Source organism: Schistocerca serialis, chromosome 12, assembly GCF_023864345.2.
Source record: "Schistocerca serialis cubense isolate TAMUIC-IGC-003099 chromosome 12, iqSchSeri2.2, whole genome shotgun sequence".
NCBI lineage: Eukaryota > Metazoa > Arthropoda > Insecta > Orthoptera > Acrididae > Schistocerca > Schistocerca serialis.
In genome coordinates, this window is record NC_064649.1 from 1146074 (window position 1) to 1170053 (window position 23980).

Below are 23980 nucleotides of genomic sequence, written 5' to 3' on the forward strand. Positions count from 1 at the left end.
TCCGGACTGCAGCGCCTAGAACCGCTTAGCCACCGCGGCCGGCTTAAATTGTACCCTAAAAGAGTTCAAATTATCAGGCTCGATCACAAAAAATATAGAATTCAAATGCTCAGTAACAGTATTCACAAGATAAACACTATTTTTCAAAAGTCTGGGACTGAGTTACGTAAATTATATTATGTGACATAAAATTTAAAATACCCCGCGCGCCTGCTGGAAATGTAGGCGTCTGCTCAAGGATTAACATCTCTTGTTTCACATTTTTGAAATTCGCGGAAATCGTCACCAGGTTATTATTTGTCTAAAATCCAGACTCTCACTCAACCAACATAGGGTTAGGAAAGCAGTTCGCAACTATAAACTTGAAGCCTCCAATTATTTCTGATTGACGTAATTTCAGTAGGTCAACGATATAAAAGTCGGAAGCTGAGTCACTGAAATATGCGTCAGGTCCAAAGATACATATCACCTGACACTTACTGGAAGTGGAAGGTTAGACAACAAAAGGCGGAGTCCTGGGTGGTGTGTGAAATTGTGATAATTTTGTTGATTTTACAATGGCAGACCTCTTGGTGGTTCCTCTCAAAAAACCGTCGGAAGTGGACTTGGTGAAGCCACTGAAGAACTTGATTTCTTCCTCTTACAATACGTCAGATAAAACCGAAGACTATAATGAAGCAATTAACGAATTTGCAAAACTCCGAAGTAATGCGGTGTGGCGTGCGTTTGAAAAGTACGAAAGCTCGTTGGAAGTGATTTACAGGTAAATATATTTCGCAAAGAAAGTGGTGACCGTATTGGTACGTTTTGTAACTGTCAACGGTTTGCGATCTGACGTGGTTGTAAAGTCAGCACTTGGGTGCGAATTTAGATACACTTTCTTCCACACCCTTTTTGGTAACTGTATTTTTTATGATCATCCTCAGTCCAAGACATATTACAGCGTAAAAAACGAAGTGTGTTTCATGTCTCTCCGTTATGTTCAGTTTGCCCTCTACGTCTCGTGAAAATTAAAGTTGGAATTATGGCATGAAAATAAATATATGTCGCGCTTTTAACAGACAGTATTTTAAATCTGTAGTCCTATGTGAGAAAAAAAATTATATGAACAGGAATTATTGGCACCTGGTTGTCATAAGTCTGAGATAGCTCTCTGTAGGAAGAAAATTCCGATGTGTGATATGTCTTTCAGGAACAGCATTTGACAATGGATTCATAATATAACAGTAGAGGGTTTTTGCCCTTGGGTTGAATGCCATTTCGTTGCTTTCGTATTTCTTTCTCCTCCTGAATAGGAAGCCAACGATTAAAATTGTTTCGGCTGTGTTAATGATAAAAAGCACGATTATTCCTGTGGAGAGGATCCCACAGATTTCCTTCATCATTCCAGTCCCATTGCATATTGACCTCGTCATCGATGATAAGTTAAACTCTGATCTTTATTCGTTCTTGTCTTCATTTGACAAATCACATTCACTAGCAGAAATTCTTACCCATTCAAGATCCTAGAACTGGAATTGGCAAGAAAATAGCGATCTCTTTTGCAGTGTTCACTGCATATAAACATTAATGCATTGTGTTCGTATCTTCAGAATTTAATGTGTGACTAAAATGGTCGTCTGTGGTATTACCCTTCAATTATAATAACTTGTTTGCTTTGAATGTAGTGTAAATTAAAACATTTAATGCTTTCTTCAAGATCTTGCAGTCTTTGTGAGCTGTTTAATCTCGTAACATTGATTCATAATGTCACATGCTGCTGCTTCCATATTGGTAATGAAAATGTGGAAGCAGCAGAGAATGGTTATTTAGTACCGGTGGAAAACCATAGACAGCAATATATGACTTGTCAACAAATATGATAAGAGATGGAATGGATACGTTGTTTGTACACTTGCTTGTAAACAAATGCAATACGTGAATTCAAGCAGAAAGGGTTACATTGTGGTGCAGCAGACTTTCACCTGTAGGAGTGACTAACATACAGGCCTACTTGAGAAACAACTAGTTAATATTTGTGGATTGTCACTACTTTGACACATTACAGAATACTTCCATAGTAATAGGTGTTCATGGTCCATCACAGTGCAGAAAGAAAAACAGTACCTGTTTTTATAATGGTAGAAGAAAATGTGGCTTTCCTTAGCCTTCATTAAAACTGAATAAAAAAAAAAAGAGTGCAAATCCTAAGATACTTACTTGCCCATTTTTATAAAATACCGTACACATACTATTATAATACCCTTATTCCATAAAACTAAGTGTATTTAATGCAATAAATTCTCATTTTTGGATGCTTGTCAAGTAATATTTAAAGTAAATGTTTAATAACCTTTCAACTGAGTCTTGTCATTACAATATTGTATGTAGACCCAACTGATAAAGTAAATGTAACACTGTCAGGTGAAAATATTCTAAAGTAGCATAAAACTTTTGTCGACCTATTGGTGTCGACAATTACTGTCGGTAAATTGCGTTTGTGAAATATCATAATAAGTAGATGACTGACATTTTTACCAGTTGTTTCTTTCTGTGGTGTTTTTTGTTGCAGTTATTATGATCAACTTTGTGCACTTGAAGGAAAGATTCCTTTCCATGAAATCCAGGTTCCATTCAAATGGAAAGATGCTTTTGATAAGGGTACCCTGTTTGGTGGCAGAATGAGTATGAGTAAGTATACATATGCACTGAATTGTCTTGGTTTTTAAAATTTCTTTTGCAAAGCACACAATTTTCACACACACGTGACCCCTCTTCGATTCCATATGTTGTAGTTAATGGTGTGTGTTGTAATGAAATACCATTTTGATTGCATAAATCCTGTTATCAACAGTAAAATCGAAAGTTTGATACTGATTGAAAGCACATGAAAGAAAATCATTTGGATTCATGTAGGAGTTATGCAAGCTAATGTTATGTGGCTGGGAAGTTCACCAGTTTGCAGCAACTTGTGTAATCTTAAAGGGCAGAACAGTGCTAAGACTCTACTGGGAGATCTTCCACTCCCTACATCAAAGTGCATGTTGCTAATGCCTGTTGGGAGGCAGTCATTGGAATTCGAGATGACAGAACAGTGTACGTGCATAGCAAATGTCTTTGCAAAGTTTATATTTCAGTTGTATGAGAGATACTAAGCATTTAATGTAACAACATTAACATACTAGATGCTATAGTGTAATCAGACCAAAGGCACCCACACCCTTGGGCAAGCCTCCCATCTTTCAAGAAAAGCAAAAAATATAGTGTAGCGAGGTGTTTTTCTTTCAAAAAACTTATTTAAAAATCAGTATTACACAGAGTTTTTGACAGGGTTGGAATGGGAGCTTTTTTACCAGACTGAATTTTCTAAGTGAAATACTTCGTTTGCAGGGGCAAAAACACACAAATATGTAATAAGTAATTTAACATTGAGTTTTATTTAATAGTTTTTCCTGCACCTTATCTCCTTCGTACCCCCACGACGAACAATGGTGTGATAGTGCACCACTTATTCATTTAGGTTGGTCTCTTATATAAGATGAAAGTTTTGTGGAGCTCTCCATATACAAATATTACAAACCTTTCACGTCACCAGATATATTAAATATAGTTCTTTCAAAGCTGCAGCACTCTCGAGAGCTCGAATGATTAGCTGGTATTGAGTGAAGAATGGAAGGCTGATAAAATTTGGCAGTAATAAATAGACGGGCTATACAAAGAAACGAAACACGAGGACAAAATTATGGACAAGGAAGAGGAAGTACATGAAGGTTTGGGACGCCATTTTCCAAAAATACGTTGCACAAGGTGTAGTCTCTATCTGGAAGCGAACACGGTAGACAAACAGTATGGGCAATTGGATGCGGAAGGACTTCAGAAGATCAGCTTAGTAGATTGAATAACTGATAAAATTGAGGAGAAATTTATGGCATAAAGTAACTAAAAGAAGGAATCAGTCGATAGGAGACAACCTGGGGTGTCGAGGAATCGTCAGTTAGGTAGTGGAGGGAAGTGTGGGGAGTTCAGATTGTAGAAGAAGACTGAGGCTCGAATACAGTAAGCGGCTCAGATAGGTGAAGAGGGTCCTATAGGATAGGCTCGTGTTGAACTCTGTGAAAAATGCCAAATTGCTGTTCAAATTGAGATCTGTGTTGAATTATAGGTCTCGCATAACTGGCTGGGCGAGCCAATTTGAAGGTCGAACGTGGGTAATGGCGTACCACCTGCTGTAGGACTGTGCCGCTGGTAAAGCACCGCATTGTGATCGAAGTGATTTTCAGGTTAACGACAGCTTTATGCAGAGCTTGTGCCTTCAGACCGAGAGCAGAAATCCTTTTCACTGGCGTGGTCACTGAATAAAGGTGTTTGATTCGCAAAAGAACAGCCAAATTATCGTTATCAGAGGACTGTTTGTTGACCTGTTTGGTCTTTTTGATTACTTTTAGGATGATATCGAGAAATAATATTTGTACGTCTCGGCTAACACTTACGTGCTCGAGCAGAAAGGAGTTCCGAAAGTTCGCAGTGTGTCACTGTGTGCTTAATAATTTGTTGTTTTAATAGGTTGGTAGAGTTTGCAGTTGACTTTTTCTTTATTTGTCTGTTAGTAAACTGTTTCTCCTTAAGTTGCCACTTTTCATTTGAATCTATCTGTACTGTCAGTTTCATTAGACCTTCTGTTTCAGCTGTTCCATCATTTGCTTTTGAGAAAATGTGTGTGCTGTTCAACATCGCCGCTCTTCAAAGTGCCGTTGCAGCGAGTCAGAGTGTGGATAGTGATGAGGGCCTCAAACTTGCAGCAAAATTACTTCAGGTAAATAAAAAGTAAATGCCGTCGTATGTCCTCGCTGTTTATTTCGTGCGGTTTAGAAATACTGCACCCGTCTGTACAGACCTGTCAAAAGGGCTCGTCAAAATCTGGCCTACGTTAAATATGCACCTTAAGCGGTCTTCTAGTTATTCTTGTGATACTACATTTGCTGGCTACGCCATCTGACAGCCAAATTGTCACTTCGTGATGTAACCTATACCTTGTTCTATGTTGCAGATAAGCTTGTGACCACATCTAAGATTTCGTATTCACATTTGTCAGCTTAGCTAACTCGATACCAAACTGTCACCTTCCAGTGTGACTTGGAGCTCAGGCTGCGCTACAGATCAGTCTGTCGACAATATAAAAGCAAAATAAATATTTGTTCTGTCGAATCTCTGTTCGTGCCTAAATAACACCACATGCTACATCCACTTTATCATGTGGGCCAAAGCCGACACCCGATATCGGCAAGTCGATTCGACAGTGTTCCCGTACATTAGAGTTCTGAGAAATATCGGCACTATATGTGGCATTGTATGTGGGCTCTTTGTATACGGGATTAAAATATGTGCAGATCGAATGGCTGTGGGTTGCAGTACTGACGTAGAAATGGAGATTTGCACACGATAAACAGTTGTGGAGTGTGTATCAAACCAGTATTTGGACCGAAGATGATGACAGCAACATAAGAACGGTTACTGCTCGCCAAATCACAGAAGAACTGATTGGGGAAGGGATGTTAAAAACAATAATTTGCCTAGCTTCCAGTTCAAAATAAACAGCGCAACAAATACTTAAATGTAGCAGTATAATGAAAAGGGTAGTTGCTACTCACAAAAAAGTGGAGGTGCTGAGTTACAGAAAGACACAACAAAAAGACTATCATAAAGTTAGCTTTCGGGCAATGATGCCTATGACAAAAATAGGCAAAACACACACACACACAAAAATGCAACTCACACATACATGACCATGGTCTCAGGCAGCTGGAGTCAGACTGTGAGCAGCATGGCATTGTGGCAGAGGCAACTCTGTGGGGGGGGCTAAGGAGGAGGGATAGCAGGGTAGGGGTGGGGGACAGCAAAGTGTTGCAGGGACTGGGTGGAGAGTGGGGCAGCTAGGTGCATTCAGGAGGTTACACGGAGGGCAGAGGGGGTTAGTGGAAAAGGAGAAAAGACTGGGTACATTGGTGAAATAGAGGGTTGTGTGATGCTGGAACAGGAGCAGGGAAAGGCTAGATGGGTAAGGACAATAACTAACAAATGCTCTACCATCTGAGCTACCGAAGCACGACTCACGTCCGGTACTCACAGCTTTACTTCTGCCAGTACCTCGTCTCCTACCTTCCAAACTTTACAGAAGCTCTCCTGCGAAACATGCAGAACTAGCACTCCTGAAAGAAAGGATATTGCGGAAACATGGCTTAGCCACAGCCTGGGGGATGTTTCCAGAATGAGATTTTCACTCTGCAGCGGAGTGTGCGCTGATATGAAACTTCCTGGCAGATTAAACAAGGTAGGAGACGAGGTACTGGCAGAAGTAAAGCTGTGAGTACCGGACGTGAGTCGTGCTTCGGTAGCTCAGATGGTAGAGCACTTGCCCGCGAAAGGCAAAGGTCCCGAGTTCGAGTCTCGGTCGGGCACACAGTTTTAATCTGCCAGGAAGTTTCATATCAGCGCACACTCCGCTGCAGAGTGAAAATCTCATTCTGAATAACTAACAAAGTTTGAGGCCAGCAGGGTTTATGGGGATGCAGGATGTATTCCCACCCGCACAATTCAGAAAAGCTTTGATGAGATAGGTGATGTTTGCGAGAGGACTGGAGTAGGTGGTGGTGGATGTACGGGACAGGTCTTGCATCTGGTAACCCTCCCACCAGTCGCGTCACAGATTCCCTAACAGCAGAGCACCAGACTGCAGTGTGTTCTCGTGTTTTCTCTAAACTGTCTGAGACCGGTGTAGTGCCCACCAGTCCTGTTCAATTTGTATGTGCAAATGAGCAGAGTGTGCACAACATTCAGTCGGAGGTAAGCCGGCCTTCGACAAGCACGCGCGGAATCCCTACACGTATCGTGTTCCGCGTACGAGAATGTGGCATTTATTACGTACGTGTGGTGTCTGTACTTACTATTTACTGTGTGTTCCACATCGTGTTGGAGGAGGTGGAGGCAGACGTTAAGAATTTTGTCGGCGGTTAATTGCAGACCGCCTAGTAACCCCATTAATACTGTTCACTGACGGAGCAACTTGCACTTGTGACAGTACCGATAGCACTAGTAGATCTCGTCGGTTGTACGACAAAAACCTACGTGCCTTTGTGGAGACACATTGGTCGGTGTGGTACGATAGACGACCGGTCGATCGGGCCTGTCGCGTTACTGCACCGTCTTACAGCGCCCCATTATATAGACATTCGTAAAAGTGTGCCTCGAGAGTTCTTGGTGGTGGTCTTTCAGTTGCTGTTCTTTCACATTCTGTCCATTACAAAGCTCTTCTACGGAAGTATTCCTTGTTCCATTCTTTTAATGTGGCCAAACCATTTTGGGCTATTTCTCTACATAGTTTCTTTTAGGTGACTGATCTGAAGCATATTTCATATTTTTTCATTCCTTAATCTGCCCCTTCTTATCTTACCTAGCATCCCTCATAGAAAGCACTTTTGTGTCACTTGTGTTCTGCTCGGATCGTTCTTTGTCCAAATCCGACATTCTGATCCACAGGTAAAAATGGGTAGGTAATATAACTTGCACATCATTGTCTTTCCTTTGTTAGATGTTTTCTATTTCCTAATTATGTCCAGTACAAGATAATAAAATTTAGAGAAATTTTCTGTCCTGTCTGGACTTTCATCCTTTCTCAGTTGGCTTACTTCCTGGAAGCACCAGGTTATTTAATAATTTTTCCATTGCAACTTGCATCCTTAGTTTTTCGAGCCGGTTTTCGTTGCCTCATTTTCTGTTAAGCTGATTTACACGATTACTTCTTCAATTACTCTGTGCCAGGTATTTAGTTGTTCCTCCAATTTCTGGTCATTGTCTTCCCATATCATCACTTTCACATTTGCCGATGTTCCTTACGATGTTGTCAGTTACTGTATTGAAGAGCACTGTTGAGAGCGCACAACCTGTTTGAACCCCTCTCTGTTCCGAACTGTCCTGATTTTTGTCATCTATGATAACACAATTTAGGTTCTTTGTGTACATGTTTCTAAGTTGAGTTGCATTCCTTTTGACAGTTCCAGTCTGTTCAGACCTTGTGATATCTATGAATGCAACTGTGATGTCTTCCCCAGATTCCAATTTTTTTTTTACTTTATGTCTGTCTGTAAACATGACATCCATAGTTGCTCTTTTGGGACGAAATTCTTGTTCTTCTTCACTTAATTGTGGTTCTATCTTATTCCTGATTTGCTGTAAAATTCCTTTCTTAAATCTTCATGCAGTGCTACAGTAACGATAGATCCCTGTAGTTACAACAGAGCACTATGTTAACCTTCGTAAAAATAGGTTCAGATTTTGGAAATATTCTTTCCATACTTCCAAAACTACTACTCGTTCACACACAGGTTTTCCTCCTCTGTTGACGGCTCTCGAAGTATTTTATTTTTCCTTCCTTCCATTACTTAATACACACCAACGAACGAGTGGCAGTACGGCACTATCGGCCAGTGCGAGTCTTTCTATTTGACGTCACTTTGGCGAACTGGGTATCGGTGGAGGTGAGATGAGGGTTAGGTCAACACAGACACCCGGTCCCAGAGTGCTGAGAATCCAACTCGGGACCTCACTACCTAGAGGTGATAAGCTGTGAGCTGCAGACACGCTGTGGCGTATTATCGTCTTGTGATCCTTAAAACTCTTATATTTCCCTTGTGAATTTGTCCCGAGACATCCTCTTAGCCAATTCTATAATTTTTCTTGCTGCTCTGCTTAGTTGTTCCCATTTGTCCCCATTATATTCCGTTCTGTTCTTTGAACTGTTCGCTCATTCCTCCACGGAGTTTCTCTCCGTGTGACATTTGTCAGTGTCGTTCCACACGTTTCTTCTGCAGCCTTGACGAGGCACCGTTCTGACCTCCTCTGTTCTTCTTCTATATCGGTCCTCCCATCTTTGGGAAGCTGTATCTTAATCCTTACCCTGTATACCTCTTGGGTTCCTCCAGTTGCACCACTCAATTTTTGCACTTATTTTTCCTCCATTCGTACTTTTTCTGAATTTCTTCAATTTCCCTACAGATAGTCTGAAGTCAGTGTCAAGATAGCACCCTCTATCACTTGCGCTTTTGTCGGGCTTCTTAAGATTTCTTCCGTTATTATTATACGGTCTATTATGGATTTCTGTTCCGAAATCCGACTGTCTGGGAAACTTGTGACTGCAATATCTCTTTTCTTACTCCATTCCGTACCAATTATCCATCAATTTCTCAGGTATGTCTAGTAATACATCCCTTTTCTCACTTCTGCGATATTCTCCATGGCTTTGGTGCCCTCTTCCATTATTCCCAATTCTAGTATTAAAGTCTCCTATAATCACAGTCCTAGTAGATGTTACAGCATCCCTCAGTTTAGTGATAGAAATGTTTTATTCTGATTAACCTGTACTAACACAGATTAATATATTACTGTTCCTCCTAGAATACCCTGCACATCTGACAGTTGGCAAAACTTCTGTTATGTATGTGTGCGTATCAACTACAGGGGAGTAGTTGTCTTTCCTAATTTTTGTTTGTTTTTATCCTGGAGTTTCTCTTATTGTAATATCTGTTTACTTATATCTTATACCCCACTTTCTTCTCGTACTCTCTCTCAGATGAAGACTAATTGGAATTGTAAGTTTTAGGATTTCGTGATATACGAGGGCCGTTCAGTAATTAAAGAGGCAAATTGATCTGGAGAAAAAAGCATTTATTTTTACAAAACGGTACTTTTTATACCTTTCATCATAATCCCCTTGAACATTTATGCACTTGTTCCAATGGGCTACAATCTTTTTTATTCCGGCTGCAAAGAACTCTTTACCTTGATGTTTGAACCAATTTCCCACAAACCTTTTCACGTCCTCATTGTCCTGGAACCTCTTCCCACGTAATGCCTCCTTCAGTGAACCAAACAAATGGAGAGAAACCACTAGGTGCTAAATCAGGACTGTAAGGGGGGATGAGGCAGTACTTCCCAGCCCATTTTGTTGATGGTTTCGCAGGTTAGTTGAGCAGTATGAGGACGTGTGTTGTCTTGCTGGAGAATCACACCTCTCCTCTGAGATCCACGGCATATCTCTCTCTCTCTCTCTCTCTCTCTCTCTCTCTCTCTCTCATGGCTAGCTTCACCGTGTTTAAAAGCAAATATGAGTAATATAGGCTGTTCATTGTACGCTCCTCTTCGAGATAATCACAAAAAACTGGACCATCAGCATCCCAAAACACCGTCGACGTGACTTTTCCTGCTGTTGCTTGGGTTTTGAATTTTTTCTTGACGGGTGAACTGGTGTGCTACCAATCCATGCTGTGTCTTTTTGCTTCTGGCTCATAATAGTGAACCCAAGTTTCATCGGAAGTTAAAATTTTGTTGAAGTGCTCACCTTATCTTTCATAATGTTACTTCAGGTCTGTGCACGCACTCAACGTTTCCTTGTGTAGCCGCGTCAACTCCTTTGGGGCCCATCTCTTACATGTTTTGCAGTACTTCAGCTTGTTACAGATAATGTTATGAACTGTACCAGTACTAACTTGAACCTTATCAAGTATCATTTTCACAGTCACACGGCGGTCGGCACGAATAATGTTATCAATTCGATTTTCAAGTGAGGGAGTTGAAACTGCAACTGGTCGACCAGAACTGTGTTTATCAGTGACAAAGTCGTGACCATTTTTGAACCACTCTACCCACTTGCAGAAATTTGCACGATTCATACAACCTTCACCACAAAATTTAGATATTCTACAGTATATATTCACTGGTTTCTCGCCTTCAGCAAGCAAACAACAAATAACAAACATTGTTCGACTAATGTGGACGTTTCGAGTGGACTCGCCATCTTAAAATGTATTTTTGAGGTTATGAACAAAACAATGTTGATACATTAGCTGATTAGGGCTCATCTCAGTGATGCCAACTTACAGCCATAAAGGCACCAAAGTCGCCTTACTAACAGCTTTTCCCCTGGACAAATTTGTCTCTTTAATTATTGAATGACCCTCGTATGTTGCAAATAGTTGATGATCTCTCTTAAGTTTGCAATGTTCAATAATGTGTACTTTTCTTTTAAAGGAGTCATTAATTAGAGATTTTATACTGTTTGCTGCGTTTCTTTTTCCTGAACGGATTGTTGGTGCAACTTCTGGTTCCCTGTTTTCCCTTTGCCCTCAGGTAATCGAAACACAGCTACAGTGAATCGATGTTAAGTCCCGACATGTGAGTTTTCAGTGTCGAATTTAGTTTTAATTTAACTCGGTAAGTGCATACCTAAAAGTCATTAAAGCACAACGAGAGCACTTAAGTACATTAATTTGTTCTAGAGAAGTAATACTGTCTTTGCCAGAAATGCCATCTAAATTGAGACAAGACGGACAAACTGTCCTAGTGAACTAATACAATCGTTACTTGAGATGCAGAGGGTACAGACTAGTTTTTTTGCCGTGTGTTCCATGTGCAGCAAGCAGCCGGAATCTTCAACTACCTGAAAGCCAACGTGATGTTGGCGATCCAGCAGGAGCCGACGCAGGACCTCAATCCGGAGACCCTGGGTGCACTGTCCTCGCTCATGATCGCCCAGGCGCAGGAGATCTTCGTCTACAAAGCCATCCACGGTAAGACCGGCAGTCGCGTCGCTCCTGGGGCGGTGCGGTGCTCGTGTCGGGCAGTGAGGGCGCGCGTCAGTAGGGTGTTCGATCCGTCGTCTGTCGTAGTAAATAGTTTGGTGCCGAGTTTTAATTTTCTGGTTTTGTCACACCTCGGCATTTCTGTCACCGATAAGCACGTACAACGGACACGGGCGTAAAGAAACTTACGAAAAATGAAGTGTGTTAGCTTCTGAGCTAATGTAGTCCTCTGACTTCACTACTGGTGAGTCCGTCACCTCAATCTGTGCCGCGCTGTCGACCCGACTCTTCCCTTCTATCCTGATCTAAATCGCAGGCTGCCCTATCCACCAGTGTTACGACTGTGGAGATTCTGCCTCGAGGATGAAATTAATATTATTTTGATACAGACAGTTTATTAGCGAAAACTGTATCAAAATCTCTAAAATAGTTCCCGAGAGTAGCCCGAATGTACAGACAGAAACTGCAGCAGGGGAGTTTTATTCGGAACACGTGTTGCAGATGAGATTGTCTACAACAAATTGACAGTGGACCCCATTAGGCCTCGGGACTGTACATTCAGAGTAATCTCAGTCAAAACAGGTGTCTTCTTTGCCAGTGGTCTGCAAATGCTGTGTCCAGTGTGGCAGGTAGTAACAGCAGCTGACCAGTGTAGCAGGACACAGCTCTCTCTACATTGACAAGTACTCCAGTAAGCACCAGTCTGAGTAGATCGGCCCCAGCCGCAGTTTGTTGCTAGCGTACATTACGTAACTCGACACACCCGACATGCCTGAAGGATTTCCTTTTTTTAAAGGATTTACAAAACTTCTAGTTTTATTGTAAAAAATTACAGTAAATAAAGTAAACAAGATTGTTGTTGTTGTTGTTGTTGTTGTTGTTCTGTGATGAAACAGTCCTTGTCAGTTGTTTGACAAAAAGTGTTTACAAGCGGATTTGTACTCGACTGTATTTGAACACACCGCGGTCACGAAAGAAGTATTCCTTCACAGGACGACACGGGCCGAGCCGGTGTAGCGGCGGAGGCACTTCTCGGCTGGTGTAGCGGCGGAGGCACTTCTCGGCTGGTGTAGCGGCGGAGGCACTTCTCGGCTCAAATTGCATTCCGGATTGCTCGACGTAAATTTTTTTCTGCGGTTCCCGTAACTGATTTGGGAGACTACCTGCATTTTCCTTCTGGGAATCCAGCTTCCGGGGAGCTCTAAGTGGAGGAGGCAGTACCCAGTCTCCCCCTCCTGCCGACAGTGAGGCACGCTTCGTGCAGAAGTTCCCTCGAGGATCCCGACTGGAGACGACCGGATTTTCTCGATACGGCTTATTACGCTGTTGCGGGAGTAAAAGATACCTAGGAAAGTAAAAACAGTTTCTATGTACCTCCTCTTCAGAAAATATTTATCTGCTAAGTAGCTGTAGGCTGGGAGTAAGACTGTGTTCGAAACTGAAAAGGTATGAGGTTTTGTCGCCCGTCTTGTCACCGAGATTATTTCTGTAGCAGAAAACATTTTTGCCACTAGTCACTTCATCCGGGGTATTTTATTTTTTCTAACTTTGCAAGTATTTTTTATCTTTTCCACTGCTCGTTCATAAATATTATCGTACCCGATCGTGTCGGAATGCTAGTCCTCGACGAGGCGCCGTCTTCCACCTCGCTTACCGAGTGAAATAGAGAACGTATTTCCTCGATGACAACTAGCTGCTCGCGTACGATAATTTATAAGAGTGAGCGTCTGGAAATGAGAATAAATTCTCGTATCGTTGTTATGAAAACGTAACTTAAAAGATAGTTCTATCTTTGCGAGCTTACCGTCGACAGATATTCGTTTCCTTTCGTACCGTCACAGCTATTGTATAATAAAGTGAAATTGTTTTGACAGTGAGTGCAGTGACGTGTTCGTGTGACGGTCAGTGTGCCTGGATGGCGTTACTGAGAAAGATACCGCAATCTCTAGTTGTGGTAAGGAAGAAGTTACAATATAGAGGGAGAGTTAATAAGTAAAATTAATATCGTTTTTGTATTGCCCGATGTCATCGGAGCCACATTTGCGAGCGACAGTGGGTGTAACAGGTAGGCTCCGCAAATTTTATTTGTAGTGTGTCGTATATCTCAAATTACATCGGCGATCACATATTTAGGTTCTAAATTGAGAGAACGGAATCCTTTTTTCCTCGGCTGTGGTCTTGTGCTCTTGGGTGTGGTAACCGTTTTGAGGCTTGTGCAAAAGAGAGAGAAATAACATTTAAGGTTGCAGCATCGGCAGCCAATGTGTACATGTTTGCTTCAGATATTTGACGTGGGACTGTCTGCTGGGTTCCTTACTTCAGGCAGCAGGCAGCTTTTCTGCTGCCCTCGTGAGTTTCTCACAAATCCCAGAAATCCAGCTCGGAGCCTCGTGTTCAGTAACGAGCACAGACATTAGATTCCACCAGCGGTAGAAGAGCACGGTCTGTCGAAGATCGCGAGGTCACTCGACCCGTTTGAAGTAGTCGTCCCGGCGTTCACCTGGAGTGATTTGGCCTGGACGACAAAATATCTAAACTATAATTCGTGGAGAAAAAATATCTTTATTTCCCTCTCATTGTGTTTCTCGTCCCATTCCCCTGTACCTCAGATGTAAATTTAGTTAAATTTGACAACGAGTACAGCTAAATGGGAAAATAAAAAGAAGTCCTTGTTTTTCACCACAAATTTTTGATTAGCTAACATCCCCACAGTCTTCCATTACTGTGGAAGCTACGAGAAGAAATTAGAATTGCTGGAGTGATGTTAAGTACCAGACTATGGAAGCAGCCAGAGTACCGATAATCTTCCCATTTGCCTTTCTGTATTCAGAGATTTAAGAAACAATCTTGTCGAGTGCCTGTACAGGGATAAGAAAGAATTGGCTACCAAAGGAAATTCGTCTTGCAAATATCTCTTAAAAGAACTTGCTGGAAATTCGTCTTGCAAATATCTCTTAAAAGAACTTGCTAAAATATCTGGTACTGCTATCAGCCATTAATTACCTCCCTTATTATATTTATTGTAATGTCAGTTCTGTCCCTCAAGCATCCAGCTCATTTTCCTAATTTAAGAAATACTAGATCCAGTGCCTAGCCATCCGTATTTAATGTAAGGCAGTCAGGAGTCCCTCAGACGTGTGACAGTTTCTGTACTTTGTATCGTCCCGTGTTTGTACTTCACGGTGGCCGTGTCTGGACGAGATAGCAGTGTGGAGTCAGACTGATAACGTGCAGCAAACAGGCCAGTGATGCTTGGTCTCGGTAAACTGTTGCACTGAGTGCTCTGTGACCTCTCGAAATGTTGCAATTGTGTACCGAGTAAATTATCCTTCTCACAGTTAAACCAGATCGACAACTGGGTTTAATTGTTGACTGTAGTAGTATACTACAATCCCCTAAGTATTGCTCACAAAGGGATCGTAAGGAATCGTGAGGACGAGACAAGTTTAATTGCAGCATGCACAGAGGCATTCTTCCTGCGTTCTGTATGTGAATTGAACTGTTAGAATATATTCGGTATCCCCTGTCAGTCCTGTTTGAGTAATATTCTGGAACCAGTTGCACGAGTGATTTGTAAGCAATCTCCTTTTGCACTGATAGCACTTCCCTAGTCTTCTACCAGTAAGCTGAAGTCTACCACCTGCTTTACCCACGACTTGTTTAATATTTATGCAGCTTGTTTCAGACTGTACTTCATTATAGACACCTACATCATTTTCAAAATGTCAGAGGTTACTATTTATTTTGTCTGCAAAGTCATTAATATACAACATGGACAGCAAGGGTTCTGGGGGCTCACCTGAAGTTACTTCTACATCTGACATTGACTCTCCATACGAGGTAACACGCTGTGTTTACCCTGCCAAAAAAAATTCTCAAGCTATTCGTAAATTTTTCTCGATACCCTATGTGTTCGAACTTTTAACAGTAAGTGTAGGTGTGGCACCGAGTCAAATACTTTTTCTACCTGACATGTGATTCGAAGCTTTCGGTATGTCACATGAGGAAAGTGCGAATTGGGTTTTGTGTGACATGTTTTCAGAATCTGTGCTGGTTGGCATTGAGAAGGTCATTTGTTAAAGGTACGTCATTGTGTTTGAGCTCAGAATATGTTCTCAGATTCTACAGTAAATCGATGTCGAGGATATTGGACAGTAGTTTTGTTGATCCCTTCTACTACCCTTCTTGCAGACACGTGTGACCAGTGTGTGTGTGTGTGTGTGTGTGTGTGTGTGTGTGTGTGTGTGTGTGTGTGTGTCGTATACTGGTAGGTGTCAGACAGAGGAATACTTGTATTATGTAGCAAGGCATGTTACTATTCGAACCTCTAAAAGCAATTTGGAATAGTTCAAATATGCCTCAGTATGAGACAGTCTAATAGGGTTGGAAATGTGTGTGCGGCTGCATGAGATGTCTGCCTAAAATCTAGTCCGTGGAAATTGTTCATTAGAGTTCTGCATTTTTGTGCTATTCTGAGTAAAACTCCAGACATTGTCTCAAAAATTTATTCAGAAATGATTACAGAGTAGTCTGCCGTTTCTGTAACTTCCAAACAATAGGATGTCAGTTCAAACAGGCAAATAATGTAATTCTCAACTATAAGCCATGAGTAAAATATTGCGTATTTTCCTCTGGCATGACAATTCATTACCGAGGATGAATGTAGAGCAAATTATTCGACGTGCTTGAAACAAATCATTGTAACTTTCTTCTGTCCTTGTTCCGACTGCTTTGTGAACTGAGAGTTCTGACGTAGCATAAAATATGAGAAAATGGTTGTCTCTCAATCATTTATTTAGTTCAGTCCTCTGAAATACTTCTCATTTAAATCTGTCTTTACTTTGTAATGAATTCTTTGTTGCAGATAGATGCATCGTCATGCAGTAATAAGCATACTTTATTCCTTTTTGATAAGCAGTCTCTCTTGTAGACTGACTCTCATTTTCACAGTATCGTATCGAAGAATTGAAGATTCCCCTCTGTTTTGCGTATGACTGAACCTATTTTGTTGTTCCGTTTCTTACCTGCACAGACTGTTACAGCCAGGTGTTTGTACAGATTAGTCTTAGGGTAATGCTGTTTGCATTTTGTAAAGTGAGCAGTTTTACATTTCTAAACATTTAAAGCAAATTTCAAATCTTTACACCACTTTCGAAACGTGTCGAGATCCGCCTTGATATTTGTGCAGCCCTTTTTGGCCGGCAGCTCTTTGAGGTGACTACATTGTCTACAAAAAATCTGAAAGTGGAGTTGTAGCCCCAGTCAGCCGAGGTCGAAAAAGGTGGAACAGGTGAAAAAATTCGTGTAGTCGCAAATTGTTGTACAGGGTAGGAGAGAATGCCACAAACATCTGCAGGGGTGAGTGTTAGGATGGGGGGGGGGGGGGGGGAGTGGAGTTTAAGGTTACTTTCTTATTTTTCTTGAATAACTTGAAAACTACTGTTTGTAGTGAAAATGTTCATTAGCACAAAATTAACTTACATTAATTTTCCTGCAAATTGGTCGTATTAATTTTTACTCTAGTATTGATAGTTTATGCTTCGTAGGAGATGGAAAAAATGTTTCATTGGTGTAAATATGTTCATAAAATTAATGTTAGTCAAGTGAAATGGGTTAAGGACAAATCTTAAATATGTGTAACACGTCTAAGTGCAGTGGAGTCTTTTTAAGAGATACATTGTGTTCTGGGGTTGTAACGGGTGGAGCGGGGCGAGCGTCGAGGGTAGAAGCACGGAGGAAGGTGGGTCTCCGCATTGGGAGTCACGCATTTCCCTCCTCTGTAGGTCTGTCCACAAACTGGAGAGCGAGCAGGTGACTCCCCACTCTCTCTCTCTACACCCCACTGTGTCAGCAGAAGCAACTCCAGTCTGATCCACACAGTTATACTGACCTTCCAGAGTGCATATGATGAACTGCTGGCAACACAGTACACGGATGTGCCCGCTGCGGGATTTATTTTCCACAAAGTGAATTGATACTACACAGAATGCAGATAAGAGTTACTAATAATACTAACTCAGGAAACATGTACAGACTGAATGTTTGTAAATCAGTGCACTCTGTCCTTCACTGATAGACGGGGAAATCGATCCTTAATCGTGTACACCAACTGTAGCTTTTCTTGCAGGGAAGCAGACTTCCCCCGCCACGTGTACTGCTCACTTCAGAGTTAATAGGCAGACCGTACTGCCGCAGTATTTCCTGTCCTGTTAAGTGAGCTATTACGTAAAAAAGTTTAGACAGCTGTAGCTGTCAGTCGTCCACCAAAACGAAGATCCTATCCCGACAGCAACACACCGTCAGTACGTATTCGACGGCGGTTCTGCAACACCTAACTCGATACTGCTGCAGATCTACACACACAACTCCTGACCGCAGCTACTTAAGAGATCTCAGAAAAGCAGTGTTGAAGAAACTGAGATTTCATTACTACATGTTGGAGGCCACTATAAGTACAAAAAGCTGAAAATAGTCTTGTGAACTCTAAAAAATAAATCGGAAACGGGTTGCTGTTCAAATTTCTAAGTTCAAAGGTCCTTTTAAACTTGCACTAGGATTTTTTAAATTGATTTTAAGCAAGACCATCAGCCGACATGTGTTCAAATCATTAAAGTTCCTGTTCACAGTCCTCGTCACACAGAAACAGCCAGAACTTTTCCTATACAATTCCGAAATCATTTACGAGAGTAACACAGTTAATAAACTGCTATTTACTTTTGCACTCGGCATTCAGTGGTTGTCTTTAAATAAAGTTTTTGCTCGCCATAAATACTCCGTAAAAAAAATTTACTTAGTATCGTTGTGCTTTTAGTTCAAAGTTTACACACACGATTTACTCCAGAACAAAATATCTCTCGACTCTTAAAATTTCACAAATAGTTAATGGCAAACACCAGCTACCTTCATCACTGTACCGAAATGTGGAAGTCACAATATCACTTCATTTCACACATAATGCATTCGGACACTTTCAGCATGACCCGCTCCTTCGAAAGCCGGTCCACCACCTCCTTCTTCTCTCTCTGCCTCTCCCAGGACCTCTATCTCATGCGTTAGGTGGCAAACCGTCTCACTTATTATTGGCTGTACAGAATTACAGCCAATCAGAACTGACTTTCAGGGTGCGGCTTGCGCCAAAATCTAGCAAGAACCAACCACTGCTCTCAGCTCATTGACGTCAATAAAATAAGCAACTCAAAACTCTCTTGTTAAACAAATAAAATGAAATGTACTTTAAGCTGTACTTTACATCTGGAATTTAACTATATAGTCGCGAACGTTCTGGCTGTCTCTTACGTATTCAAACATGCTTGGACATTTGTCATTCACTAGTAGGGGAACCATTGGTGGATTCGTTCCCACGATACAAAGCTGGAACACTTGCAAGTTCCTATAGAGAATTACAAACTGAAAATTTAATATTGGCGAATGTCCCACATACACTCACACAAGTACTCTCTTTCACACTCACCCTAACACAAAACATAAATATCTACTTGAAATTCTTAAAGTTATTACTACAGCAAAATTACGAAAGGTTTTCTAAAATGAGAACTTTCAGAAAGAAACATTCCACATGGGAAAAATATATTAAAAACAAAGATTCCATGACTTACCAAACGGGAAAGCGGTGGTAGATAGACACAATAAAAAAAAAAACCCACACACACACACACACACACACACACACACACACACACACACACACAATTTCAAGCTTTCGCAACCAATGATTGCTTCCCAATCCCGGGAGCACATATAAATTCCCCCTAAGGTAAGTCTTCCCGCTCCTTTGTGTGTGTGTGTGTGTGTGTGTGTGTGTGTGTGTGTGTGTGTGTCGGATAATTATGTTTTTTACTGACGTTTTAACTTCCAAATTATGACAATTATTGACTTCAGATTTTGACAGAGTGTTCCTTTACACAACAAAAGGTTATGTACCTAATATGAAGTTCCTCAGGCTATTTCTAGATCAGTTATTAATTTTTACAGTTGGAGAATGTAATTACACTGTAAGCGCCTCTCCGCTGCAGTCACGCTATATGGTCACGACGCGCATCAGCAGGACATAGCTCGCCCGTTGCAGATCGTATAAGGTTCTGACTGCTTACACTGGAGCCCACATGCATTCATACAAGAAAGCTTCAATAGACAAATTGGCGATAGCACCCTAGCTGCGATGCTCAAGTCCTCTGAATTCCGTGACGGGAGAGATTTGTGCATACTAATGGCAACACAGTTCACCGTGAGAGAAGTGAAGTAACTTTCACGTAATTCGCCAATTCACTACTGAGTGATTACGACACGGTTACACGGCTTGACAATACACTGCCAGCGGTAGACAGCGGTGAGTGCACGCCAGCAGACTGCATCGCTAGTGATTTATAAGACGTGCAGCAGACGTCGGTATAGCTTTGTGAAACAGTCTGTAGTTGCTTCATGTGGCATAGTGGGGTAGGAAGAGTTGGGATCACTTGCTTGCTGGTCAGTTTACATACAAAGATTGGAAGTGCCGAACCACAATCCAGTGACGTGACGTATGTTCTGTGTCTACTCTCCACCCTGTTACAAGCCAGAACAGAAAGTCCCTTAAAACGGCTGCATAGCACTTCAGTGTGATACAAACATTTAATTATTGTTATTGTGATCTTCAGTCCTGAGACTGGTTTGATGCAGCTCTCCATGCTGCTCTATCCTGTGCAAGCTGCTTCATCTCCCAGTACCTACTGCAACCTACATCCCTCTGAATCTGCTTAGTGTATTCATCTCTTGGTCTCGCTCTACGTGTTTTACCCTCCGAGCTGCCCTCCAATACTAAATTGGTAATCCCTTGATGCCTCAGAACATGTCCTACCAACCGATCCCTTCTTCTGGTCAAGTTGTGCCACCAACTCCTCTTCTCCCCAATCCTATTCAATACCTCCTCATTAGTTACGTGATCTACCCACCTAATCTTCAACACTCTTCTGTAGCACCACATTTCAAAAGCTTCTGTTCTCTTCCTGTCCAAACTATTTATCGTCCATGTTTCACTTTCATACATGGCTACACTCCATACAAATACTTTCAGAAACGTCTTCCTGACGCTTAAATCTACACTCGATGTTAACAAATTTCTCTTCTTCAGAAATGCTTTCCTTGCCATTGCCAGTCTACATTTTATATCCTCTCTACTTCGACCATCATCAGTTATTTTGCTCCCCAAATAGCAAAACTCCTTTACTATTTCAAGTGTCTCATTTCCTAATCTAATTCCCTCAGCATCACCTGACTTAATTCGACTACATTCCATTATCCTCGATTTGCTTTTGTTGATGTTCATCTTGTACCCTCCTTTCAAGACACTATCCATTCCGTTCAGTTGCTCTTCCAGGCCATTTGCTGTCTCTGACACAATTACAATGTCACCGGCGGACCTCAAAGTTTTTATTTCTTCTCCATGGATTTTAATTCCTATTCCAAATTTTTCTTTTGTTTCCTTTACTGCTTGCTCAATATACAGATTGAATAACATTGGGGATAGGCTACAACCCTGTATCAGTCCATTCCCAACCACTGCTTCCCTTTCATGCCCCTTGACTCATAACTGCCATCTGGTTTCTGTACAAATTGTAAATAGGCTTTCGCTCCCTGTATTTTACCCTTGACACCTTAAAAATTTGAAAGAGAGTATTCCAGTCAACATTGTCAAAAGCTTTCTCTAAGTCTACAAATGCTAGAAACGTAGGTTTACCTTTCCTTAATCTTTCTTCTAAGATAAGTCGTAGGGTCAGTATTGCCTCACGTGTTCCAACATTTCTACAGAATCGAAACTGATCTTCCCCGAGGTTCGCTTCTACCAGTTTTTCCATTCGTCTGTAAAGAATTCGCGTTAGTATTTTGCAGCCGTGACTTATTAAACTGATAGTTCGGTAATTTTCACATCTGTCAACACCTGCTTTCTTTGAGATTGGAATTATTATATTCTTCTTGAAGTCTGAGGGTATTTCGTCTGCCTCGTACATTTTGCTCACCAGATGGTAGAGTTTTGTCAGGACTGGCTCTCCCAAGGCTGTCAGTAGTTCTAATGGAATGTTGTCTACTCCTGGGGCCTTGTTTCCACTCAGGTCTTTCAGTGCTCTGTCAAACTCTTCACGCAGTATCATATCTCCCATGTCATCTTCATCTACATCCTCTTCCATGTCCATAATATTGTCCTCAAGTACTTCGCCCTGTATAGACCCTCTATATACTCCTTCCACCTTTCTGCTTTCCCTTTTTTGCTTAGAACTGGGTTTCCATCTGAGCTCTTGATATTCATACAAGTGGTTCTCTTTTCTCCAAAGGTCTCTCTAATTTTTCTGTACGGAGTATCTATCTTACCCCTAGTGAGATAAGCCTCTACATCCTTACATTTGTCCTCTAGTCATCCGTGCTTAGACATTTTGGACTTCCTGTTGACCTCATTTTTGAGACGTTTGTATTCCTTTTTGCCTGCTTCATTTACTGCGTTTTTATATTTCCTCCTTTCATCAATTAAATTCATTATTTCTTCTGTCACCCAAGGATTTCTACTAGCCCTCATCTTTTTACCTACTTGATCCTCTACTGTCTTCACTACTTCGTCCCTCAAAGCCACCCATTCTTCTTCTACTGTATTTCTTTCCCCCATTCCTGTCAATTGTTCCCTTATGCTCTCCCTGAAACTCTGTACAACCTCTGGTTTAGTCAGTTTATCCAGGTCCCATCTCCTTAAATTCCCAGCTTTTTGCAGTTCCTTCAGTTTTAATCTACAATTCATAACCAATAGATTGTGGTCAGAGTCCACATCTGCCCCTTGAAATGTCTTACAATTTAAAACCTGGTTCCTAAATCTCTGTCTTACCATTATATAATTTATCTGATACCTTTTAGTATCTCCAGGGGTCTTCCATGTATACAACCTTCTTTTATGATTCTTGAACCAAGTGTTAGCTATGATTAAGCTGTGCTCTGTGCAAAATTCTACCAGGCGGCTTCCTCTTTCATTTCTTAGCCCCAATCCATATTCACCTACTACGTTTCCTTCTCTCCCTTTTCCTACTGCTGAATTCGTCACCCATGACTATTAAATTTTTGTCGCCCTTCACTATCTGAATAATTTCTTTTATTTCATCATACATTTCTTCAATCTCTTCGTCATCTGCAGAGCTAGTTGGCATATAAACTTGTACTACTGTAGTAGGTGTGGGCTTCGTATCTATCTTGGCCACAATAATGCGTTCACTATGCTGTTTGTAGTAGCTTACCCGCATTCCTATTTTCCTATTCATTATTAAACCTACTCTTGCATTACCCCTATTTGATTTTGTATTTATAACCCTGTATTCGCCTGACAAAAAGTCTTGTTTTTCCTGCCACGGAAGTTCACTAATTCCCACTATATCTAACTTTAACCTATCCATTTCCCTTTTTAAATTTTCTGACCTACCAGCCCGATTAAGGGATCTGACATGCCACGCTCCGATCCGTAGAACGCCAGTTTTGTTTCTCCTGATAACGACGTCCTCTTGAGTAGTCCCTGCCCGGAGATCCGAATGGGGGACTATTTTACCTTTGGAATATTTTACCCAAGAGGACGCCATAATCATTTAACTGTACAGTAAAGCTGCATGCCCTCGGGATTTAATATTTGATCATAACTCTCTTCATTTAATTGTTAACATTAATTTTATAACCATTAAACAGTATTTTTAATTATCTGTTTTTCTTTTCTTTATCCTCCTCCAATCTGTTAACTATTAGTCCTTAAGAAAAAATTACTAGGGCCTTTTTTGTGGAAATTTAATGCAGATTATTTTTGTAATAAGGAGAATCTTTGCCATTAGTCGTGGTTTTCTTCGAGAAAAACAAAAGTCGTCATTAAACTCTCCTCCAAACTCTCACCCCACTGATGGAAATTTTTAGGATGTTGTTCTTGACACTCCCTCTTACCACCGTACAAAAATTTGTGACAACACAAATTTCCTCCCATAATTTTGCTTCATTGAGTCGACTGCTAAACTCCTTTACCAGGTTACTGATATGTAGGGTGAGCTGCAATGCTAATGACACAGTTCCAGAACCTACTTCTTCGCAGCACGAGTGGATTCAGGGTGCAGTTCCGGGAGGAGGGGCACAGTTTCTTACTCTGTCCACTGCAGATATTACATGTCATCACATCTAATGTGCCACAGATGCCTACAATTTTAATAACATTAATAAAATATATCGAATGTCTTAATGTAAAAATAATTGTTTACATCAGTGCTTAGTAAATAGCTAAGTATAACATCGATAACATTGCAATTCGGCAAAACGTGCCAATTGGAAAGTATTTGTCCAAAAATTTGAGAATGTGTCATCAAATTAAT

At 41.1% G+C, this 23980-nt stretch overlaps 1 protein-coding gene across 6 annotated transcripts in view; it reads left to right on the plus strand.

The window, feature by feature from the left end:
* Nucleotides 1–458: 458 nt before the first annotated feature.
* LOC126428418 (programmed cell death 6-interacting protein) overlaps nucleotides 459–23980 on the plus strand; it is a 184410-nt gene continuing 160888 nt past the window's right edge. For all 6 annotated transcript variants that reach the window (XM_050090342.1, XM_050090343.1, XM_050090345.1 and 3 more), the window contains exons 1-4: nucleotides 459–763; nucleotides 2552–2670; nucleotides 4665–4792; nucleotides 11444–11597. In XM_050090342.1, coding sequence (XP_049946299.1) covers nucleotides 558–763; nucleotides 2552–2670; nucleotides 4665–4792; nucleotides 11444–11597 — 607 coding nt within the window. In that variant the 5' untranslated portion in view covers nucleotides 459–557. The remainder of the gene's footprint in view (nucleotides 764–2551; nucleotides 2671–4664; nucleotides 4793–11443; nucleotides 11598–23980) is intronic.